Below are 25,804 nucleotides of genomic sequence, written 5' to 3' on the forward strand. Positions count from 1 at the left end.
GAGAGCGCCAGTCGCCCCTCGACACTCACCGCCCAGGAACCAGGCCTGCAGCACTGCCCAGGCTGATGCCTTTATAGATCAATCACATCATTTTGTGCTCACGAACCTCCACAGCCAGGGTTCTGCAGCAAAACTGGGTTGCGTTTCAACCGAGCACTGGTAGTTCTAAACATATGTGAGTTTATCAGCAAACCCCATGCAACTGAAAAGAGCGTGGGAGCGCTCGCTCTCAGAGTAGTGGCATTTGAAGTCTATCTTCATCTGGCTTAAGATATTCGTCTTAAAAAAAGTCCCATTCGCAAACACTGTTTGAATCAATGTATAATTACCAAGATGTGCCATCGTTCTTAACCCATCAAGACCAGCGACATGAGGAGCCTATTGACATGATTTTACTTGACAATGTTGGTGTTACTCATTTTTCTCTCTGTGTCCTGGGAAAACTCAATTAAGTGTAGTCCCCATTGGTCCTGTCTGTGAATCGATCATGTTACTTAATGGTCATGAAAAATAGCCTTTGCTGGGTGTTTTCTGAGTTTTATTTGGTTAATTGCTAAACACCAAACAACAAGTGATCACTGCTTAAGGCAAAACACGGGCCAAAACACATGGCAGAAGCTACGTTTCTCCCCAAATCGTAATAATCTACTAGTAATATGCTACCACACTGACTCGTTTAAAATTATTGACTTAGACTACTGGCAGAAGAACCAGACTAGCTTGAGTAATCGAGCTTTCCTTTAACATCTAAGGAGATTGAAGTCCACAGGGGGGAAGAGGATTAATCATTAATTTTTAAAAGTCTGAAATAAATGTGACCTAGATGAAATATGAAAGCACGCTTAAGGAGAACAAAATTCAAAACGGACAAAACCAAAGTGGCCAAAGCATTTACCATTTGGGGAATTCAAGCCAGGAATCTCAACCAGGGGAATGTCTGGCCACGTCTGGAGCCATGTTTGGTTATTCTGGGTTGTCATGACTGGGTGGGAGGAATTACAAGCATCTAGTAGGCAGAGGCCCAGGATGCTTCTAAGCATGTGACAGGGACCCCACAGCACTGACCCCACAGCAAAGTGTGACCGGCCACAAGCATCAACAGTAGTGAAGGCGAGAAACCCTGCACTGAAGCTCACCACGCAGGTGGGGCCTCACATGTGGTTCACTCATTAGTACCGAGACTACAACACCCACCACAGGCTGTGTCCTGGGCCCGCAAGAAACCACCTGGCTCTGCTCCTGGTTCAGGGGAGTGGGCTGGGTAACTGAAATGCCGCAGGCTGGGCAAGTACGAATAGCTACTGATAACCTATGCCTTGGGGGTGGGACCGGATCAGGCAGGAGTCCCTCAGGAGAGGGGACACACAAGTCATGGGACACGAGTGATGGAGACAGGGTCTGAGGTGGGGAGTGGTTAAATGGGGCCTCAGGAAAGGGAAAGCGCAGCTGTCACCAGGCACAGGGGACAATGTTGGCATTAGAAGCAGGGAAAGAAAGGCTAACGCTTCCATCAGTGAGTGAATCTTGCTAATAGAAAGAAAGCCGTTTTTTTCCACCCCGTCCCAGGTAACTCTGATCCCCTATTTCATCCCTTCAGGAGGTGGCCTTATTGGGAGAACCCTCTGTGCTACGGGCCTGAGGAGCAAAAGTGCAGTAAGATATCTGCGTATTAAGATGTGTACACATTAAAGGAAGGCGAAAGAGCCATCTAGAAAGTGCCTTTTCACAAGTTTTATACATAATCTATACAAACGCAATAAGGTTACAGAGGTAAATAAATGTATTATGTACTAATTTATTCATTTTGGGGGCATTTTAAGAGACAATATTCTGATTCTTTGTAACGTGGTGCTACTTTTAAATCTTCTTGTGTCTCTGATGATTTATCTCAGAGGCATTTCTGAGGGTAAAGATATTTCAGTAAATAGCCTTCGTCAATGTTTGCCTTTTTTCTTTTTTCTTCGTCTCAAAGTGTTCCCCTGGTAAGACGGCCTTCTCTTCCATCTTCCTGGTTCTTTATTCAGTTTGGGGAATCCCAGCGACCAAGCTTGCGGAGACCTCCCTCTGTGCCTGACCCTCAAAACCGTACTTAAAAGACAGAAACAAGCAATGCAACTGGATAAAATATAGTGCCTAAGAGTCTTTTACAAACACAGATGGCATCAGGCCCTCTTGCCAGCATCTCTCCGTTTGCTGTATTGCCCCCCAGCTCTCGGCCCTGGGACCACATGTGGCACTGGGACCTCTTTGCTGCTCTTTGCAGATATGCTTTCTTCTGTAACCCAAAGTGTGACTCATGTTGGAGAGCCCACACTCCGCTCAAGGAAGATGATCGCTAACAGGGCGCCACGTAATGAGCGTAAGAAGCAGCGTCAGACGAGTGTCCTCAACACGGTCCAGTGTCTTCTCAGGGACATAAGATTCCTTAGAAGACGCAATCACCAGACGCCTCTCACTGAGCCAGCTGGAGCTGCTCCTGCAATGTGCACCGCTGCTCGGGAAATGTGTTTCCAGCTTTAGCTGCAACCCGCTCTTTCCTTGGGAAGTTGGGGGTATAGATTTTCTTATGAAAAGCAAGTTCATGTTTTAAAGACATGTTAAGAGAAAATATAAAGAACTCTCAGATCATGTTTGAGATGAAATTTTTACTTTTCATAGAGTTACTTTCCGGAGTTAGTGCTCAGGCATGATTGGGGAAACTGAAATACTGTTTCAAAAATCCAGGCCCGTATTTTTCTAGGTGATAGCATAACCAATTAATTTCACAGCTGAGTCCAATGATTGAGAGTGCCAATCCGATCGCATCTTACGTGAGGACTCTTTTTGGGAAAGTGATAGTTTTCTATCTTAATTTAATGTTAAAACCTTGAGAGTTTACTGAACATATATTTTGAAACTTGCTCTTTTTACATGGCACCATCATCAGGAACAGCCTTCACATTCAAATGTTTTATGTACCGCGCTTCAACATGGCACTGCCCACCCATAACCATGTCCCCTTACCTTTGATTTGCCTTTACTGTAACAGGCCTTCTTGGTCGTTTCATCACACTCCCACTCCACAGCCTGTGGAAACACCAAAACGACAGCAACTATTATAGCTTGACTGAATAAAAGAGAAAAAATAATAAAGACGCCGGTAACAAGATGAGGCGCTGTGGGCGCAAAAGACACCAACATTTTCAAACTAATAAAGGGTTTACACCAAATGCACGAAATTCAGTCACATGGTTTTATGCTTAGCTTTAAAACTGAAGCGTTTTAAAGGACTCACCGCCTAATTATTATGTTTAAGCAGTGACCGTGGGATGTGTGGATCTAGTCACTGGCAGAGAGACACATGCAGTGAGTTGGTGCCTAGCACACTGAGTACAGAAACTGCCATTTTCATGAAATCACAGAAAAGCCCCACAGCATGCTTCAAAGGGAAGCCTTGACACAAAATGATCAAAATGTTCATTCAGACATTTATATTTTAGTTTAATAGTATGTCATCTATCAATATTCATAGATAATGAAGCAAGGATGATTTTGCATATCATTACTCCCAAGATCCATATATAAATGATGACGAGTCAATAAAATAAATAGCTCATGTAAAAAGCACATCTATTATCCCCCCCCAATACCAGTAATTTTCATACTGCTATCAGCTAGCTCTGACTAAATATTTAGAGCCACGAATTTTAAATTTTTTTTTCTCAGACTTTCCAAATCTAACTCATGCTAATCAATTTGATATGCGTCCTTTCACATCTGACACCAGCTCACAAATGGAGCCTGTGATTACTTGAGGTAACATACAGCACTTACTTCACAAGAAGAAATGATGCTTGTAAACATTAATGATCTATATGCTGAGATTGTGAATCATTTTCTGAACAAATTTAAACATCTGAGTTGTTCATCTTTTCCATTACTATATGGAGTGCCCTTTTACTTTTATGAGGTAAAAAAAAGTGTTTTCCATTTTGTACACCTGTTACTACGATTATGTTCTATCTTACTATTAGAGTTGGATTTCTGAAGAAGTTGGGATTTGTAAAGAAGTGGTTAAATCATTATCAGAAAAAAATGTAAGCAAGGGACAACTTTTCTATTGTTGTTCATTTGGACTAATGTTAAATAATAAACTAAAGGAAGCCCCCAAAAATGAACCAATGTCAAATATTATGAAAAGGAATAATGGTTTCACTCTTTGTTCTAAAAAGATTTATTCTTTCTAATTCTCCTAAACTTAGGAGAATAACAAAGTCATGTTAACACCATTATCTAATATCTACTCTCCTCCAAGGAATGTTACATAACAGAGATTAAAACATAAAACACTGCATCTTGTATAACTTCTCTTACTTGGCAAATATGAGTCCATAAGAAAAGTATTCTAGAGAGAACACTTCAGTGTCTTTCAAACAGAAACAATACTACCACTGTTTTCCCTTGTGCAGACTTAGAGATTTTTGTCAGTGTCAACATCTGATAAGAGATTTTGTTAATTCTTTCTGTGATGTTTTCCTGTTCATAATGTTTAATGGCAACAATAAAGTAACAGTTAATCAACATTTCATACAAACAAATGACTTGAATCCCCTGGTATGATGACAAATGCTTTCATGAAAGTGATGGTACTTCCAGAGAAAAGGTAAGTGCTTCACATACAGTTAGATAACTATCTATCCCCATAAAGCACAGGTCAAATAAATGCATTGCTGCTGATCTGAGTGGACCTTTCCTTTCTTAGATGTCTTCAGAAAAGCTCGCTCTGTTTTGATTTAAATATACCATGCCTTTGCCCTTACTTAAACTCAAAACAGAATCGATCCACTATGATACATTCTTTTAGCAATATGATTTGGACTTTATATTACCAGAGGATTTAGTATTTGATGTATCAGAGGGATCGTTGTTCTACAATGCCAGGAAAACTACACAGTGAAACGCTTTAGCTAAAGAGGGATTTGTAGTGGCCCTCACTGGGCTAGCAATTGTGTTGAAAGTTAAATAGCAATACCATCTTCAGTAAACATTAAGAGCTGTGAGGAACGGGGTTAGCCCCAGGGTTACGAGAACAACATTTATGAAATGCCATCAAGATTGTTCAGATCTGCCTGCGAAACGGCAAACAAACAGCTTCCCGTGACTACCTAATACCCAAGTAGTCTTTGCATTTTCAAGATAAACACTGGCCAAGGCCTGGAAGGGGAAAGTGATGGGGAAAAGGATGTGAGGGTTTTCAAAACTATTTCATTACTTTATCCAGTTTACCAAGAAGGGGCAGCTGCTCACACAAGTTTACCAGACCAGTAGAAAACAGGACAAGTCTCACAGATTTTTCTGAAGACAATTACTAAAGGTACCAAAAAGTTACTTTTCTGAGGCATTTTTATTACAGTATCCACCAGCTTCCCAACAATATTCAAAGCCAGAATTAATTAAAGACCACGATTGCATAGCTATTCTGTTGATTCACTTTCTACCTGAATAAAGGACAGGTCAAGGGAAATTATATTAAGGATGACACTGAACTACCTATTGTAGGGTGAACACACATTATTGGCTATCATAGAATTTGAAAAGAATAGAAGGGCAAAATGGGTCTTTTCCAGACTGGTCTAAAATTGGGTGTTTCAGATTCAACACATAATGTCTTTCCATTCCCTCAGTGAACCAGGCTTTACCCATTTCACCACTGTGGCGGGGGTCGGGGGAGGGAAATGCTCACTGGACAGAAACGTGAATATCCATGAAACTCTCCTGAACCAGGCCTTATTTCTCAAAGTTACTCATTATTTGTATAAAATTAGATTATGGTTTGACTTGGTCATATCTTTCTTCATTCCACAAGATTTGTTCTAATCTATTAAACTTTTGCTCACGGCTTCTTGCTCTATTCTCAGTGGAGATTCTTTGTTATTCTTTCATGTATCATAATTTTGGAAAAAATCCCACTACTGATTTGTGAAGCCATCACTCTGATTGACTTCCTTCTAAGACACTTTCCTACCTGCCCAAACCTACCTTTATGACAATGAAAATAAATGAGAAGGCATTCTGCCTTTCAGATTTCAGTACAACACTCAGGATCTAATTTCCCAAGTCTCTGGGTTTTCAATCTTTAATTTTTGTCATCTTTGTCTTTTTTCATTGCACGACAGCTCAGTAGAGAAAAGAAATCTCAATTCTCTATTCCATTCTGCATCTAGACTTCATTATATTTTCCAGCAGCAGACATGTAAGAGCAATACTGCCGTTACTTGAATATCCAAAGGCTATACACGGTAGGCAATGGGTTTGAAACACCTACATTTTCAAAGACATATAGGTTTCTTATAGATGATGTAATACAGAATTGTACACCTGAAATCTATGTAATTTTACTAACAATTGTCACCTCAATAAATTTAATAAAAAAAAAATTAATCTTGAGCTTTCAAAAGCAAAAAAAAACAAAAAACAAAGACATATAGGTTTCTGTTTGCGGTCCTTTTTTTTTAATTTTTTTATCTGTAAATACATACAAATAACATCTGTGCTCTTCAACTACTTACAAAGGTTTTGCTGTATACACATCCATTCATTCTCTTTCATGTAATAAATATTCGGTAAATACCTACCAAGTGCAAGATACTGTGCTACATAATGCCAGATGGAAAGGAAACAGGCATATAGGGAACATTTGCACACATTGGATATCAGTTTATAATAAAATGTAAGTGTCTTCTATCAGTCTAGACGAGATCATGCTAAATTTGAGTGCAACAGTGGTCATTTTCATTGTTACATTAGGCACACTCATCTCTGATCCACTGGCACCCTGGGGCCTCCCACACCATCAACTTTCAGGAAGTGACCGTGCTACAGACAGACCTGAAAGGAAACAGGGAGGCTTGTTTTCTATCTGCAGAAGCCCTGGGGTGTAAGGAGGCGCCTTAGGACACAGCACACAACTCAGTGGCACGCACACACACGTACTTAGGTGAACACAAACTGAGTTGACATCTCAGGAGTAAATCAGGTGCGGGGGAAAAAAATGATTGGCTCTTTCTAAGTATGTGTGACATACATATAAACCCACAGTTCTCAGAAGTATATGAACAAAGCTGTGCGTTATCACATTCCAAGGCGAGAGAAGTTAATTAGACAGGGACCAGCAAAGGCAGAGACTGTTCATGAAAATGAAGAGAACAACATTCTTAGGCAGATGGGCCACTACTCTTTCAGCAGATGGCTTTGCTAATTAGATACTGGCAAAAGATTACATTAAAAAAAAACTAGTTTAATTACACGGTGCCAAAAATTAACAACTACCTGAGGGCTTTTTTTTTTTTTTTAATATGTTTGCATTCATTTTCTTATGTCATGTGTTTCTGTGAAACGCTGGAGAATGTTAAATAGCCACAGTGATTACAAACAAATTGCCAGGGAATGTGAGGCCATGTCTTTGTTTAAAACGGAAGCAAAATGCAAGTGAGTTGGAACCTGAATTAATTGTGATCTTTATGCGACTTGACTAACGTGTCAACCTAATTATCCTTGGGCATAGATAGCAGCACTAATTACCTTTAGTGGCCACATGTGGCAGGTTCAAAACAAGTGGCACTTAAAACGGGAAGGTGTGCGTTGAAATGCAAAGGGGTAAATAGTCACTTTGGGAGGATCTGCCCAACACTTCTCTCTGCCTTTACTTCTTAGTGGCTATTAAGTGTATGTATTCACTTTTAATATTAATTTGCCATAAATTTGCATTTATGTCCATGTCAAGTATAGGCAAACCCACTTCATTCTCCCTGGTAACCTCTGAATCAGAGAATTGGAAGGGGACTTTAATTATATCATCTAACAACTGTTTTTAGATTCTCACTACACTGATAGCCTAGGAAATCAGAGATACAGATCAATCGTAAAGAGTCCCATAAAAATATATTTCATTTTTAAAAACCTTACTTTAAAGCTCAAGATTTTCTTCCACACAATAGTACCAAATCAAACCTACTTTGATAACTATACAGTAGAGCTCCCAGCTTGTTAAATGATCATTGGACCTTTTGTTTTTTCAATTGGGCTTTTTAAATCGAGGGCTGTTTTTCAACTGAGTAAACAGCGTATTAGATTTCTAGGGCTGTTGTAACAAAAAATACCACAAACGGGGTGGCTTTAAACAAGAGAAGCTTATTCTTTCTCAGTCCTCATGGGCTAGAAGTCCCAAATCAGTGTCCACATGTTTGGTTCTTTCTGGAATCTCCAAGGGGGAATCTGTTTCCTGCCTCTCTTACCTTTGGTGGTGGCCGGCAACCCTTGGCATTCCTTGGTTAAGAATCACCCAATATGTTCTACTGTCATATGGTATTCTCTCAGCATGTTTCTGTCCAAATGTCCCTCTTCCTATAAGGACACTGGTCTCTAGATGAAAGCCCACCCTGGTCCAGTATGACCTCATCTTAACTAATTGCATCTGTGAAGACCCTATTTCCAAATCAGGTCACATTCTGAGAACCCAGATTAACATGAATTTGGGGGAGACATTATTCATTCAACCCAGTACAGACCATGTGACATAAAAGTAAGAGTTTGAGATTGACAATAGTACTACACAAAAAGGGGCATCATTCTGCCACAAATTAGCTGCCAAGCCTGAGGCAAATTATCAATAACAACGTATTGAAGTTCTGTGCTGTGCGAAGCACAGTGCTAGGTGCTATTGTACGAGTACATTGATCCCATTTAAGTCTCTAACACGATGGGCAAGAACAATACTATAACACTGGATGGCGACACTTGTTAAATAACTCACCAAAAGCCACTAAGAATACAAAGTGGGGGCACTAAGAGTCAAACTTTGTAACTTGGATTCAAAGCTCTGAACCAGTCTCCAATCACTGAAATTTTCAAAGTAAGTGTGCCTCATTACTGGTTGCCATGGTTTCTTTTTTTTCTTTCCCATAATTAATATATATATATATATATATATATATATATATATATATATATACACACACATACACACACACACATATATATATATATATATATATATAGCACAGAAAATTGTGCACATCTAAGTTCAGAGCTGTTGGCATTCAGTAAACATTAATTAATCATAGAAAGTATTGATTTCCGTGTCATAGAGTATATTCATTTTTAAAGCCTCAGGACCCAATTCACGGCCCTAGTATTGATTTTAAAGGTGTCATGATTCATCTAATGAACTATAGAGTCAGCAACTGTATGGCCAAGGTATGATAGAAGAATCTGGTGTTGGTTTTTGACTTTAAACATCTTGAATGTGAGAAGACAGTCTGTTCTGGAAACAGCCACAATGTTGTGCCTTCAGAATGAAGGTTGCGACACCATCCCTCCTCTGTTACAGCCCTCCACGGGCCCCTCAGTAACCTGGAGTACAAGCCAAAGCCACCTGGAATGTTCTGCCACATCCAGCCACTTATTTTCTCTCTGTGTCGTTTCCTAGGACCGCCACCCCCACACTCCGCTCCAGGAGACAGGGCTCCTTGGACGGGTCCTCAGACCCTGCTTACATTTCGCACATGGCCTGTGCACGGGCCAGTCCCACACCCTGGAACCCTCTTCTCCAGATGTGCACCTAGCTAACACCTGTGCCTCCTACACGGCTCTGCTCACCTGCTGTCTCCCCACTGGGGCCTATGTAACGATGCATGTACCACTACACCTGCCTCCTCAACCCCCACTAGGAGGCAAGTTACAATTGAGCAGTATCTCGCCGTCTTGATTCACTAATGTGTCCCAGCACCGAGCACAGTGCCTCACACACAACAAGAACTCAACAGACTATCGAACAAATGAATGAATACAGAATGCTCTACACCCACAGCCTTGGAAGTGGCTCCAGGCTGTCCCCAGAGGACACCCCATGTGAAATGGGCACATGGAGATGGAGTGGCTCCGCAAGCCCACTATGGGCTGTGCTGCGGTGACCGAGACCCCTCAAGGGTCCCTCTCCCAAACACTTCACTTTGTCCCGACAGTGGGATGAGGGACACGAAGGTAGCTGCTCTGTAAACAGGGGCAGGAAGGACTAGAGCGGGGTTTTCTACACTTTGTCAGCAGTAGACTCATTTCTTTAAGTACATCCTTAGGTATAATCTCATATAAAAGCAGGTAATAGTGGCATTTACTAAACTCATGCTGTAAGTATGAGATTCTAGCATTAAATCCTTAGAAAAATGTGAGGCCACGTGACTGCTGAGTTATTTTGCTCTCAGTATTCTATTATTTCTGTATTTTGTTTTGATCACGTACTTTTGAAATAATCCTGATTTATACAAATCAGGTAGTGATAAATAAGGCCACCTGTGAACCTAAGTGAATTTGGACGATAACCTGAAATGACAGCAGACACTTTATTCCATGGTCTAGAATAAAGCAAGCAACCCAGGTCATATTACAATAAAAGTTAACTCACTGAGGGTTTCCAATGCTTTAGAATATGGTAGATGGTCAACATTGGTATAAACGATTTTTAAATAATAGAATTAAAATGCAATAACATATAAAATCCCTGAGCACCTCTAAAATCCTGAGGTTCCAGGAAACATACTTGAGAAGATGAGTCCTAATAAGCCTGCCCCTGAAAATGGAAGTGCCCTACTGGGATGATAAAAAAAAAAAAAAGCATCAGAAAGGAGCCCACCATTAAAGAACATTATAATATCTGGTATAATATTTTAAATGATTGTTGTTAGACACTCAGGCATCAAGCAACTGGTGTACTTCAAAAATGCTGACATCCATGAAAGTGATGCTGGAACGTAAGGCTAGTAAGAACAGCTACTGCTCTTGGATGCAAAGAAATCACTTTCGTGGATCCAAGTGGATTGGTTTGAAAAACGACAAACTGTCCAAACTGCGAGCCTAAATATAGTGAAAAAAATCCAATTACTAGAGGAATGACTATTTTTAACATAAATGTTCTAAAGTATTAGTATATAAGGAACTCAATTCAAAGTCAAATCAAGCCTGGAATAAAAGTGTTGACATCAGAATGGACTGACTTCTCTAGGACTTGTCTAATTTATTATTTCTCAAATGTGTTGCATGGGAAATCAATTGCTTCTAATAGAATGCCATATATTTTCATTGTTAAAACATGCAATCACATAGGTGACACCATTCAAACATCATAGTATCTGTAATGTTCAACAAAAATAATGGCATTTGCTAGAAGCTAAATGGATACATCCCAAATTAAAATTAGACATTTTAACTGATGTAACCTTTATTCTGCACATGCAAAGAGGTACCCTGGAAGGAATAAGTTGATTTTAGAAAATCATGAAAAGTATCAGCGTGTTTTGACTCTGAAGACTTTAGGGGATATTGCTATGAGGGCTCGTGCCAAAAAAAAAAAAAAAAAAAGAGAAGCATATTGACATAGGATGCTTTGTAGGATTTTGGCCAGCAATACAGACGAAGGTTTTCTTGGAAATGACTTCACAGGCTAAATGTGAATATGGCTTTGACCCACACTTTCTTATACAGAGCACCAGAACCATACTATTGGCAATCACATTTTAGAATCACTGGGAAAATGAAGAGACACAAGTCTGGCCCTCATAGAGGAATGAGTTTCCCAGCCATACGATGAAACTTCTCCCTAGAATATAGCTGTGTTTCCCCAAAAATAAGACCTAGCAGGACAATCAGCTCTAATCTGTCTTTTAGAGCAGACCGGGTCTTTATAATATAATATAATACAATATAATATAATATAATACTGGGTCTTACATTAATTTTTGCTCCAAAAGATGCATTAGAGCTGATTGTCCAGTGAGGTCTTATTTTCGGGGAAACATGGTAGTTAAAGGATTCCCAAGGGACTGCACCTCGCAAGTTATAGGAAGGACCAAGGTGTTTATCGTGAGGCAACATGAAACACGTGCATAAAAGGACTTCAGCAACCACAGTATGAGTTCAAATGAAGAGGCAGAAACCCTGTAATTCTTCGTCTGACTTAGAATTCCACTGCACTGATACTTCTATGTTTTCAAGAGTCCTATCCCATTGGTGAGTCTGTGTGTTAGATTTCTCTTGCTTGAAGTGCAAGGTCACCTCTACTGGAACCATCAGTCTTGGTCCTTATATTGTATATTCCCGCTAAATCCCAATGAAGACGTTCTACACACACTTGCAGCTTAATAGCCAAGGTAGATGGAAATATATGGGTTTTGGTTTTAGTTTTTCCATCAATAGTTTCTAGTTTTCTGAAACTAGCATCATGAAAACAAACAACACTTCATACCTGATTACTTTTCTCAGCAGTTCTGAGTTAGAACGCGTGCTGGATTCACGGGGGCATTTATAAACGCCAGATTATGGATGCTTAGCGAGGGATTGTTCTATACTCACTGGACCACTCAGAATTTATTTATTACTCATGGTATAAACACTTGCTTCCTGAGATGCATCTTCCCACTACAAAGATTGACTTTACTTCCAGCTTCACAACTTACTGAGCTATTTTTCAGATTGCAAGATACACTGAAAACCCTTTTTATGAGCCTTATCAGCATTATTTCCATAAATTTTTGCATGCAGCTGAGAGAAATGAACATTAAAATTTGTTTCCTGGTGTACATTTGGGCAGTTACATTCTTCTTGTTTTAAATAAAATGCGTAACAGGATGATATACTTCTGTTCAAGAAGCGTTTTTTATAATATCACAATGTTAAGTGAGCACTTAACGAACATCATCAATATATTCATTGCTCAGTTAATTTAACTTTCTCATTATTTTAGGAATATTTGGTTGACCTTATTAAAGTAAATAAATAATTTAGCATTAAATAGCAATTTGCAGCTTTGCCATATATTTCTTCAAACATTTTCCTCTCTTCAATGGTATAATCAGTTTATTTACATGCCAGGGGTAAGTCCTAAAATATTGTCATTACTACTAAACTCTGATGAAATAGAGCTCTATCTAGTAAACAAGACCAAAAGTGTTTTAAGTAAGAGCTGGTGACATATATATATTCTAAGATATTTTGATTGAAAATGGATTTTTTTTTTGTTATAGTCTACAATAAATTGTGGGGAAAGTCACTCAGTTTCTCCCATACTCTTCCATCTATTCTGAGCGGCTCTTTTGATATGCAGTTAGCTAGAGTTGACAATTAATTGCCAAATCTTGCACTTTACCCAAATTCCTATGAAGGAATTTGATTTGGAAGTATATTCATTTGGCTCTATGGTTCTGAGTAATATCCATCCAGAAACACAAACACGTGTATGCCCAGGGCTGGGACATTGTGGCAGGCTGAAAAATGAACCCCCACAAAATTACGCACATCTTACTCACTGGTACCTGTGAATATTACTTATATGACAAAAAAGGACTTTGCAGATTCCATGATTAAAGTATGGATCTTGAGATGGGGAAATTAGCCTGGATTATACAGGAGGGCCCTAATATAATTAAATGTTTCCTTATAAAGGGAGGCAGGTGGAGATTTGACACACACAGAGGGGAGGTGATGTGACCACAGAGAAAGAGGTTGGAGTGATGCAGCCACAAGTCCAGGAACGCCTCAGCCACTAGGCTCCACAAGGGACAAACAACAGAATCTCTACTAGAAGCGGAGGGAGGGCACGTGCCTCAGGCAACATGTTGATTTTAGCTCCATAAGAATAATTTTGGACTCCTGGCTTCAAGAACTGTGAGAGAATAATTTTCTGTTTGCTTTAAGTCACTAAGTTTGAGGTAATTTATTACGGCAGCCATAGAAAACCAATCTAGGCATATGTACACGTGAATTACACACACACACACACACATACACACACACACACACACACACGATTTTGATGTGATCAGGTGGATGAATTTTCCTCCATTTTATGCCAAACACCTGAGTTGGTCCCTGTAAACATAAAAGACACAGTCCCTGACATCAAATAGCTCTTAGAGGGGTACGCACTGTGGTTTGGGGAGTATTGAAGGGGAACGCCAGACCCACACGTGGCCGGGGATGAACCGACGAATGTTTCCCAGGGCAGCAAGACTTGAGCTGCACTGTGAAGGAACCCGTCCATGAATGGAGGGAGGCGTGTTCATGAAAAGCAAAGGAATCAGCCGGCAAACACCTGGCATGGAGGAACGCGCATTGGGGGGAGGAACTGGAAGTCACTGGCGTAGGGAATGGAACGGATGTGGCTCGAGAGGTTGGCAGGCAGCTCAGGACCCGGCGCACGAGCTAAGGAGTTCAGACTTTGTTCATGAACTAAAAACACGGATAAGATGTTGGCATGGTGAGATTAGTCATTGAGATTAGTCACTGGGGGCATGATTAGGCCTGGACTGGAGAGTGGTAGGTGACAGGGAAACTGGTGGAGAGACTCCTGCAGGCAACCAGCAGTCAGATACTGAGAGCCTGAAATAAGCAGATGATAGGACGCTAGAAGGGATGGGTGGCCAGCTACTTACTGGTGGGAAGAGCCCTGCCCACTGTGGGAGGGAGATGCCCACACACCTGACCTGACAACTAGGTGGGCACTGGTAGCTCAATATGAAATCATTCCCACCACTCCTATGGCTGGGTTTGGACTGAGGGCAATGCATGATTCTGGACTGCCTTCTTCCCATCCACACGAGCAAATCATCTTTAAAACGCAGAACTACCTTTACAGGACTATTCAAAGAAAAACACGATGGGACAATAAATTCACTTCCAAAATAGCAAAAGAGTTGACAAAAAGAATTCATAGGAATTTTTTATCATCACACGTTTGAATCAAACATATTTCAGTGGATTGGTAATAAATTCTGGTTTCTCAAAACCAACTGAAAAAAAAGAAAGAAACACAATAAACCATATTAATCAGGTGAAAGATTGCGCTAACTATAAGAATTCACAGTAGTTTGGTACAGGAGTTTCTTTTTCAAAATCATATGATAATGACTCATTTGTTTGGAATTCTATGCCCTGAGTCAAGCAAATGAGATGACATAAAAGAAACAAGACACAAACAGAAATGGAAATGAGGGAAAACTCACAACCCTTGACTTACACGACATTTAGCAAAGCTAAAGAAGCTGAAGTTTATAAGTGGGAAAAAAATAAGAAAAACAGAATAGAAGAATTAAATTTTTCTTATCTTAACATTTCTCTCAGATTTTCACATATACAGAAAATTCTGGAAAGAAACATGCTATTTAAAAAGCTAATATTTATTCTGCCTTCAAACCAGCGACATTCAGAGTTCATGCTAGAGTTTTAGGAATTCTTGGGTCTCAACTGCAATTCTCAACATCAACAGAGGAAATGTGATGCGGTTTGCGGGGAACACTTTGGATCTGACTTTGCTTTTTCCAGTTTTGACTTTGACTATGATCGCCACTACCCACCGTTTCGATCGCACAGTGAGTTCCACCAGACCCAACAGATAAACATACTTCAGACAGCACTCGTCAATCTCGAGTTGACCCAATGTTGCAAGCGTGACTGGTACTAAGTAGAAATGCAAGTAACTCATGAAAGGTCATCCAACTATTAAGTGGATGACCTGGGACTTGAACCAGGGCCGTCTGGGTTCAGCACCTACGATTTTAGCCCGTGTGTTACGGCCCCTTCTCTCAGTGAGTGGGGCATCAGGAGCTCCCAGACTCCTATTTCCTTCTGCCTCACCAGAGTCCTACTGAAAGCTGGCGTTTGCTTGCTTTGAACTTGTCTGAGGAAATAAAATACATTGCTTCTCTTTCTAATAAAATGGGGAAAGACCCTTGGTGAGGAAATGGGAAATAAAATGGCTTGGCTGAAGAGATGCCTCTTCACTTCATCATTACGGAGATTCTGACAAAACTGTAAAGGTTGCAATGTTGATTCCACACGTATTCATTCATTTGAAAGTGCTGGCTAGCACCCTTTTCCCCACTCCGTTTGAGCTCTGAAAGTTCATGGAAAAGCACAAAAGTAAATTTAATCGAGAATAGTCTATCACTCTGCAATTCTGTGGAATTATCCAAACCCGCTTAAAATAATACCAAAGGCAAGGAAAAGAGCGAGTATGCATGGGTGAGTCAGTCTACAATCCCATCTTCTGACACATTACAGTTGGGTAAAGATTATTAAACTACAGGCAGGTCATTCAAACTGGTTATATTCCCAAAGTGAGCTTGTGTGTTGGGTGTGATGGAATAAAGAATAAACTGTCCCAAAGAGATGTCATACAAGCTGATAAGCACCTAGGCCACACAGCCCGTGTCCTAGATATGACGCAACACCCATTATGCAGGCGCAGCCAAGAAAACACACTTGAAGTTCCAATCTGAGATTCTAAGAGTCCATATCCCCACTTCCCCACCTGGAATATGGAGGCCAACCCTTTCCAACCCCTTTTTTCCCACGGCACAGCCCAGAGAACCCTGAAGGGTGTGAAGGGCCTTTGACGAGGTGACACGGACTAGGAACCCTGGGGCCTGGGGCACTCTGGTTGCTTACACTGCTCAGGAGCCAGCCTATCTGCTCTCCCCCAGAACATCACTGTTCCTTGTCCCCAGATGGTCTTATGATTTCCCCTGCTGTCTTCTTACTGGAGAATCCAGCCTTTTAGACATTTCCTACATGGTCTCAAGGCTGATAACCATGTGAAAGCCACACATCTCTCCCAAAGCCATCAGACAGACTGCAGAAAAGCACCGAGCTTTCCATTTAGGATTTTCTAGGACAATCAAACCCTGCAAGAGCTCTGCTTTCTCTGAAATAAGTGATGCTAAGAGTTAGCATTTCCTATGGCCTGCAGGTCTGGTGAGGCTGGGTAATTAGAGAAGCTGCTTTTTCTCCTTTGTTTTTCCAAACAGGACAACTTTTCTTCCCACACACGTCTGTATGTGCTCTCACACAAGGCCAACTGACTGAATGGATTATGACGGCAGATAATTAGGTCTCTTGATTATTTTCTTAGGATTATTGTAGCTCTGAAAATCAAGCCACATACCCATACACTCAAATAGCAGTTATAAAACGTTTAATTGCTTTTTAATTTAGAAATGATTTCTGGTTATGAGAACTATGTCTGTCCCAGTGCGATCATTATTTTTCTTTGCACATTCAAAGACCTTATCAGTCAATTTACAACCATTTTGATTAGTTTACCTTCTTTGGTGTTTTGACAAATGTCATTCATAATTAGTTAGACTATTAGTGTTCATACTAATATACAATTTGGCTGATTTGACCAACACATAATTCTTAATTATCTAATTTTACTTGCATCTATTTTTAAAATGGATGCAGCAACTCCAAATATAGTCTACAAAATCTCAGAATCTCGCCTTTTCTACACATCTGACCCTGGGCGTTTCGAAAAGATTTCATCCCCAGACCACCTCTGCCAATTTCTTCTTTTCTTTTAGACAATGATGAGTCGCAGGAGAAAGAAACTCTTAAATTAGGAAATAGCTGCTATATTGCCACTACATCAGTGATGTAATGATTATTGCATAATAGTCCTCAGCTGACAAAGTTTTTCCTGTGACGCCTAACATCACGAAGGACGGTCATTGAGGCGTGTCTGTGTTTAACATAAACAAATTCATGGTACACGGAATATGGACAGAAACCCTATGTCACCTCTGTGTAATCACTTTAATCGGTTTTATGCCAAGGAAACACCCCAAAGAAGGTGATGATAACTCTCCAGTCATATTTCTAGGTAATCCAGTTTAACTTGGATTATTCGACTCCTATTTAGTGAGCACCTATTATGTGACACGTTTAGGATACAGTAAGATCCTTTCTACAGCCTTCTGCAGTTTAGAAATCCTCAGCCTAGTAAAGGTGATGGAAAAGTAAACAAGTTAAAATACAACATGAGCAGCAAAGGCATAACCTGTGAGAGCATCGAGAAAGGAACATATTGGATGGAGAAGATGGAGAGTCACACAAACCAACCCGGCCAAGCTTCCATCTGAGCAGAGATGGAAGGAAATGCAGATTCTCCTGGTAAATGAAAGGGGCAGATGCGTCCTGGAAACAGTCACCAGCATGTGTGAGGTCTGTGAGAGGTGAAAAGGCAACTGACATGCAGGGACCTGCAGGAAATGTGTCCGCCAAAGCCGTGAGAAACGGGGCATCCGCAGGCTTTGAAAGTGCAAAGGAAGAAAAGGTTCCACCACAAAGCCTCGTACATGATATGGTGAGAAAACAGGCGTGTCTCCATTTAAGGGATCTAAGCAGTAAGATGCTATAATAGCTTACCTGTATTGAGACATTAACCATAGGACGAGGCAGGGGAAACTGAGGCACAGAGCATTACAAACAACTACCCAAGGTAAGAAAGCAAGTGGAAGATCTAAGATTCCAGTTGGATCAGATATGCAGTTTAGAGAGATGACTGAGGGAAAAGCATTGAACAAATGAGAAAACGGACAAGAATTCATGAAAGAACATTATGTAATTTAAGCCCATTGAGGAGAAAGCAAAGAAGCCAAATTCAAGAAGCCCTAGTAAGGCGGAATGAGTTGCAGCAACGGGCAGAATGGGTGGGTGTAGGTTTAGTCACCATTAACTGAGACGGGAACTACCACAGGCCTGGTGTGCTCTGGAAAGAAGTCTTGAGTTTGTTCTCCAAGGTCAGTTTGAGGCACTCCCTTCAAATGATAATGGTGGTCTGAGAAAGTTCAGGAAAGCAGCTGGATTAGAAGCAAAAACAAAATACTGTGTATCTTGATCTTTATATTGTCTTTGCTTGGGAACAAAGTGTGGCTCGGATGCTTTATTTTGGCCTTTGTTTTGTTCTTTTTGGGGAAGGGAATGGAACAGGAAGTCACAATAGCTTCACAGAATCATAAATCTGCATGCCACATGGCTGGTTAACATGGAGAGTCCACACCCAGGTGCTGGCCACATTCCAGATATAAGGAAGACAAACCCAAGATCTTTATTTGAAATATCCTTGTTCAGACCGAGAGATGGCTTACTATAACACAAAGGCACGTGGCGTGAGCACGGTGACATGAAGATCCAGAAAACTCAGTACAGTTTGTTCTCCTAGAGAACAGAGCAAAGTGTGCAGCATAGCATTTGACTGTCTACGCATTTGGATACAGACTTTTCAAAAGCATTGGAGACACTGCTTCTTCCTTCTAGAACCACTTGCTTCCTATGGTCTCCAACCCTTACTACCCAGGTTTTCTTCCTCACCCACCAGCTGCCCCCTCTCACTCTCCTGCACTAATTGCTCCTCTCTTGTGTGTCCTCCCAGTGACGGCATGCCCCCTTCCCCTCCCCACACCTGCCTGGGACACGCCTGTTTCTTCTCCTCTCTTCCTCCTTGGGGAGGAGCCCCTGGCCGCATGGTGGTAAAACCATCAATACCCTGTACCCCCATTCCTGTTCATTGACAGGAATCATTCATTCTTCTCACTCTTTCCTGGACACTTGTGTATCAGTGAGAATACCCAAAAGGCATCTTGAAACTTGATCCAAATCACCACACATGATTTGCCTCAGTGACTCTCAACTTTCTTCTCCCCAACTTTGTTCTTATCACCACCCACCCAGTTACTCAGGTGAAAAATATGCGAGCCGTTCTTGATTCCTGTCACTGTCAGCATCCCGTCCCCCATCAAGTGCTGTTGACTGGAACAAACAAGCAAAACCACAAATCCACCCATTTCCTTAGAAGTTTCTCTCGCCTAAACGACGGCAGCAGTCTCCTACTACGCATTCCTCATCCATCCTTGCCCCATTATAACCCTTTCTCTACACCTCAACCCAAAGTAACTTTTTAATGTGAAAATTAAGTCATGTTTAATACCCTCCGATGGCTTGCTGTTGTACTTAAAATAAAATCTGGAGTCCTCAGCCTGTTCACACAAAATCTCATGAGATTTTGTCCCCATTTCTCTGACTACATCCATCCCTCTGCTTCTTGACCACAGTGATCCATCAACTCGAAACATCTTTACCTTCCTTTAAGGAACATATATTTTATATTATATATTATATACATATATATATATATAACATATATGTATATTATATATATAATACATTATACATATATAATGTACATATGTGTATGTATCTCATATATATAAAATTTCATATAATAGAACTGTCTAGTTCATATCAAATTAAATTTCACTGAAAGTAAATCAAATGAAATAAAAGCTTCTGTGTCACACCTGAAACTATTCATCAAAACAGTCAGCTCCCGTGCAAAATGTGAAGTTTATATTAGGGACTGGGACTCTAAAAATTGGCTCTAAAAATAGATTATAATTTGTACTTGCAATAGATGAAGTTAGTGGATAATCTTTAGAATAAATGAAGCCCCTGGCCACCTCCTACCCCATTTTAGTCTTCAGGCATCACTGGTGGCTCAGAATGGGGCACTAGAACCATCAGCAATGCACGCTGGTGCTCGGAAAACATCCGCATGGTTTCCAGTGGCAGCATCAAGGGGCATTGATGGATGTCTCAGCAAGGTTCCAGAAGAGGTTGTATGAGGAAAAGAGTAAGGCAGCCTCTAGACAGCTCTGCACACAGCAACTGAGGCCCCAGGAGGGAAAAGAAATCCACCGAAAGCTCAGGGTGGGTCGGGGAGCCACCACTGCACTCTATGACCAGCTCCAGCAACCCAAAGCAAAAACCCAGAGGTCTGGACCTGCTGAAGATGCATTTGGACTGAACACTGAAAACTAGGTAGCAGAGAAGAGAACTGTCAGATGTCATGTTGCTAAGATAAAACAGAAATACCCATGCTGATTTGGAAAGAATCTCTAAAGAAGTTACAATACTTACCCTCTTCCCTTCAAGTAGGTTCTCAAAATGGTAGTTTGGGACTTAACTCTATGTATTCATTTTAGTTCTTAAATGAGAAGGCTCAGTGAGCCAAAATTTCACGACCCAACAAAAGTCCTGACTATTGGATTAAAAATGTATTGATCAATGTTACTCAGTCTCAGGCACGGTGTGTGCTACCTAATGAAGACGAATAGCCCAGCAGGCATGCTGCTGATCAAGGAGGAAGGGAGACACAGCAGCTCCGTCTGTGTCTGTCACTCTGTCTTCTCCACTTGCAGGTTCAAAGACCAAATCATTAACACCACAGGTCCCTCTCTGCTCATTTGTAAAAGACAATGAAGCCCTGCTCCAACCACCCTGGGGCCTATCTAAGGGTATGGAGAGCTGGATTGCATCCAGGCTCTGTGATTTAGTTGAATCTTTTCATTTCTCTCTCCCTCATTATTCCTCATTGGTTAATGGCTATAATAAACAGCAACAACCTCAAAGGGTCAAGATGAGTACTAAGAAGAATTTACAGATGGATTTAATACAGAGCCTGCATAGAGTAAGCCTGCAAGGTTGGCATCATTGAATCATTATTCAACGACTTTAATTATTTAAAGAAAAATCTGCTGTCATCCCATTCTAATCCTACAGGCATCTCTTTTTAACTTGGAAATAAGAGTAGTCCCCCTTTGTCCCTGGGGGACACATTTCAAGCCCCCCAGAGGATGCCTGAAACTGCGAGTAGTAGTGAACCCTATATAGACTATGCCTTTTCCTATCTATACATACCTATGATAAAGTTTAAGTTATAAATTAGACACAGTAAGAGATTAACAATAATTAATAATAAACTAGAACAACTATAATATATTGTAATAAAAGTATGTGAATGTGGTCTCTCTCTCTCCCTCTCTCTCAAAATATCTTATTGTCCTGGACTCACCCTTCTTGCGATGTGAGATGACACAAGCCTACGTGATGAGATGAAGTAAAATGGATGACAGGCATTGTGACGCAGCATTAGTCTGCATAAGGGTCACTTGAACACAAGCACTGATAATTGAGTAGGCTAATGGCTACTGAGTGACTAAGAGGCAGGTGACATATACACCATGGAGACGATGGACAAAGGGTGACTGAGTCCCAAGCAGGACAGAGTGGGATGGGCAGTGACGTCATCACACTACTCAGAACGGCACACAATTTAAAACTTATGAATTGTTAATTCTGGAACTTTCCATTTACTATTTTCAGACCACGCTTGGCTACAGTAAACAAACCATGGAAAGTGAAACCACGGACAAGCGGGACCATGGCAAAGCTACCATGGAAAGAAGAAGAAATGCAAACAGCAGCTGAGCAAAAGTTTGCTTCTAATATTCTTTAAGGGCTCATAGTACCAAATATTTCCACATGTGTTGATGAAAAATTGTTCTTTGCTTTGGGGATATCTGAAAATAAAATTTCAAATAAATGCCTGAGGAATTCCAAATGATTTGAAAAACTAAATCAATTCAGTCAGTAGAAAAAAAACAAAAAAGATACAGATGTCTGCCAAAAGAAAAAAATCTGTTCGGAATATTAAATTGCTTATTGCAATATTTGGAGAAAGCTGGAACAAATCCTGCTGTGCATTAAGGAACCTTGAAAATTTGTTATCAATGTGTGTGACACAATGAGAAATATATACTTGGTCTTTGTCCCTGCCCCACCCCCAGTTTCTTACACAGAGCTCCAAAACCCCTGGAATTTCCTTTTGTCACTTATGACTAGCTCCTTTCTACCACACCTGAGTTTATGCTAATAAGGTGACTCTTGGGGGCCCAGGGATAGCTTTAGGGTGGGGGCTGGCTGCCAGAGCAAGCAACCAGTGAGTAGTGTTGGCACTTACAGCCTCACCTCTGGACCCCCAGGAAGGGAAGAGGAGTTGGAGATTGAGTTCAATCATCAATAGCCAGTGATGTAATCAATCGTGCCGATGTAACCAAACCTCCATAAAAACACCTAAAAGACAGTGTTCAGAGAGCTTCCAGGTTGGTGAACATATGGAGGTGCTAGGAGGGTGTGTACCCGAGAGAGCACGAATGGACCGTCCGCATGCACACACTCCCTGTCACCTGTCTCTTCCACTTGGGTGTCCCTGAGTTGCATCCTTTACAGTAAACTAGTAAACATAAGTAAAGTGTTTCCTTCAGTTGTGTGAGCTGTTCTAGAGCATTATTGAACCTGAGGAGGGGGTGGTGGGAAGTCCTGATTTATGGAGCCACTTGGTCAGAAACACAGGTGACAATCTGGACTTGTGACTAGTGTCTGAAGTGGGGCTCAGTCTTATGGGACTGAGTCCTAAGCTGTGAGGCCTGAGGTGCTCCAGAAAGTTAGTGTCAAAACTGAGCGGAATTATGGGACACTTGGGTGGTGTCCAGAGAATTGCAGAATTGGGTGTGGGAAAAACACGCTCACGTGATGTCAGAAGTGCTGCGAGTAGAAACAGATGGAACAATGACAGGAATAAAACTGCCCCGGGCTTTTTTACTCTTCCTCAGACTCACTGAAGACATCCACACAGTTGCATCCTTCCATTGAACCTTCAGCTACTGTGTTTCCCCGAAAATAAGACCTAGAGGGACATTCAACTCTAATGTGCCTTTTGGAGCAAAAATTAATATAAGACCGGGTATCATATCATATCATATTATATAAGACCCAGTCTTATACTATAGTAAAATAAGACCCTATATTATATTATATTATATTATATTATATTATATTATATTATATTATATTATATTATATTATATTATTATAATACATTGTATTGTATTATACCCGGTCTTATAGTAAAGTAAGACCGGGTCTTATATTAACTTTTGCTCCAAAAGATGCATGAGAGCTGATTGTCCAGCTAGGTCTTATTTTTGGGGAAACACAGTATGACTTGAATTTGGGTTCTTGCAAAACTAAAGAGACCCTGGTCTTTGCTGTCTGTGAGCTGTACTATTCCTCCTCACGAGATGACAGGGTAAATATCAAGTTGTTCTTTTTGGCTACACTTGGATTTTTCACAGGAGCTGCTCTAAGTGATGTCTCTCTTGGCCTGGTTCTCCCTCTTTTACTTGCGTATTTTTCCCTGTAGAAACCAACCTCAAGTGCCTCACGGACTTATCTTTTCTCATTCCAGACACTCACTTCATCTCTCTCTATTTCCCCTGCAGGAATGGATAAGAAGTGAATTTAGCTTGTAAATCTATTTTTGTTGTTGTCTTTAAACTAATTTTAGGATTGGAAACTCTCAAATGATGGCTATGTGCCTAGTTTCTTTTTAGGAATTATGGGCCCGCAATGAAAGATGCAAACCAGCTCCAATTCAAGTCTATTTTGGGGGACTATGTTGTAAGACTGGAAGAGAATAAAACAGACCATGAAAACAGCTCACTTTAGTTTCAGTGTAGGTCTATTATTTCCTATTTAAGAATACTCTACATTTACCCAACATTTCCATAAGCCAAAAGGAATGGGACTTGGGCAGCAGGATTAAAGACCATAGAAAAGACCCAGGGGCAGTGAAGGAGGGAAGGAAGAAGGGAAAGAGAGCCAGGAAGGAGAGGGAAATGAGTGCATTAAAGCCAAGAGGGTGGCAGTGATAAACAGGAAAGCTTTGAGGCACCTGGCCTCCAAGTAAAGAACACATTTTGTTTCAACAATGTTCAAAGCAAATCCCAGAATGATCTGTCAAGTACTTAAAATTTAAATATGGCCACACATTCAAGGAAACATTTTAAAAGGAAATGAAGTCAAAATTGCTGTCAAATGAAACACTTGAGTAGAAAATACCCTTCAGTTCTTAGCTTTGAGATTCCAGGCCGGTGGGAGGGTGACATCCTCATGCTTACATCCTCCCTGTAAATATGTGGGTACATAGTCAGTGTTTCCTCAGTGGACCCTGGAGACCGAGAATAGCAGCACAAAACAGGAAGCCCATCTCCAGTTTCACAATTTTGTATATCCTATTGGAGGACAAGGAAAACTCTCTTCCTTCAATAATGACTATTCGTGTCAAGAACAATAACAACAAAGTATTTCCGTCACTATCTTAGGCACTTGCTGCTTGAGGTTGGGGGGTGCGGACAGGGGAGGCCAGGAATCCTTTACCTACGGAGCAATCTGTTATCCCTTATTTTGAGTTCCAAAAAGATGCAGAAGGATTGTCTTTGATTTGAAATTTCTTCTAATCTTCCTCTGGGGATTCTTCACTATAATGTGCAGGCACTTTAATATTTAGGAATAGAACGTTAGGGAAAAGTATTAATATGTGAGTGGCTGAAACAAGGAGTTAGTGGTCTGTTGTCACTGCAAATGAGCACATCTTTTTCTTTTCTTTCTTTTCCAGACATGGTGGTGAGAAACCTACAATCATGGCCCACTATTACGCGCTGCCTCAATATCTGGGAGAATATGGAAGGGTCTCAGATGGCCTCACTGCACATTCCCCTCCCTGCTCTGTTCCCAGGAATAAGGTCCCTGAGCCAAATAACCCTCCTGGTCACGGGCCCAGGTATTGTCCCTGCTCATCACTGGGCGTCGGTTTCAATGCTCTGCCAGCCGTGCAATTATTCAAACAAGACCATCACATCCACCTGTGGGAACCAAGGGGCACCCCACCCTCTTGATAGTACAAATACACGGCCTGCTTCCCTACTTGTTTCCTCTGTTCCTGGAGTGGCCCCGTGTGCCGTGGCGTCCGGTGTCCCCCTTCCCTGGCTGTGAGTATATGTGACTAATAAATCGGTGTCCTCTCCATTGCCCAGTGCTGTGTGTCTTGTATGCAGCCATCCCCATCCCTCCAGGCAGAGGCTCTCTTCCCCATCCACTGGGTTAGCAGATGGCAGTTAACACAGGCATCACGCCTGGGTTATACTAAACCAAGTTCAAGGGAGCTGCGCCCTCAGCTTCCCTTCAGGCCATCACAGGACTGGTTTCTACCCACATGAGTGTCTGGGACACAGATACAGCAGCGGCAAGCATTAGCCAGCTC

At 41.1% G+C, this 25,804-nt stretch overlaps 1 protein-coding gene across 4 annotated transcripts in view; it reads right to left on the bottom strand.

The window, feature by feature from the left end:
• Window positions 1-25,804, bottom strand: part of SEMA5A (semaphorin 5A) — a 421,628-nt gene that overhangs the window by 144,908 nt on the left and 250,916 nt on the right. For all 4 annotated transcript variants that reach the window (XM_074329094.2, XM_074329093.2, XM_074329090.2 and 1 more), the window contains one exon: window positions 3,004-3,066. In XM_074329094.2, coding sequence (XP_074185195.1) covers window positions 3,004-3,066 — 63 coding nt within the window. The remainder of the gene's footprint in view (window positions 1-3,003; window positions 3,067-25,804) is intronic.

Source organism: Rhinolophus sinicus, chromosome 3 (assembly GCF_057876585.1).
Source record: "Rhinolophus sinicus isolate RSI-liver-muscle chromosome 3, RSI-T2T, whole genome shotgun sequence".
Classification (NCBI taxonomy): Eukaryota; Metazoa; Chordata; class Mammalia; order Chiroptera; family Rhinolophidae; genus Rhinolophus; species Rhinolophus sinicus.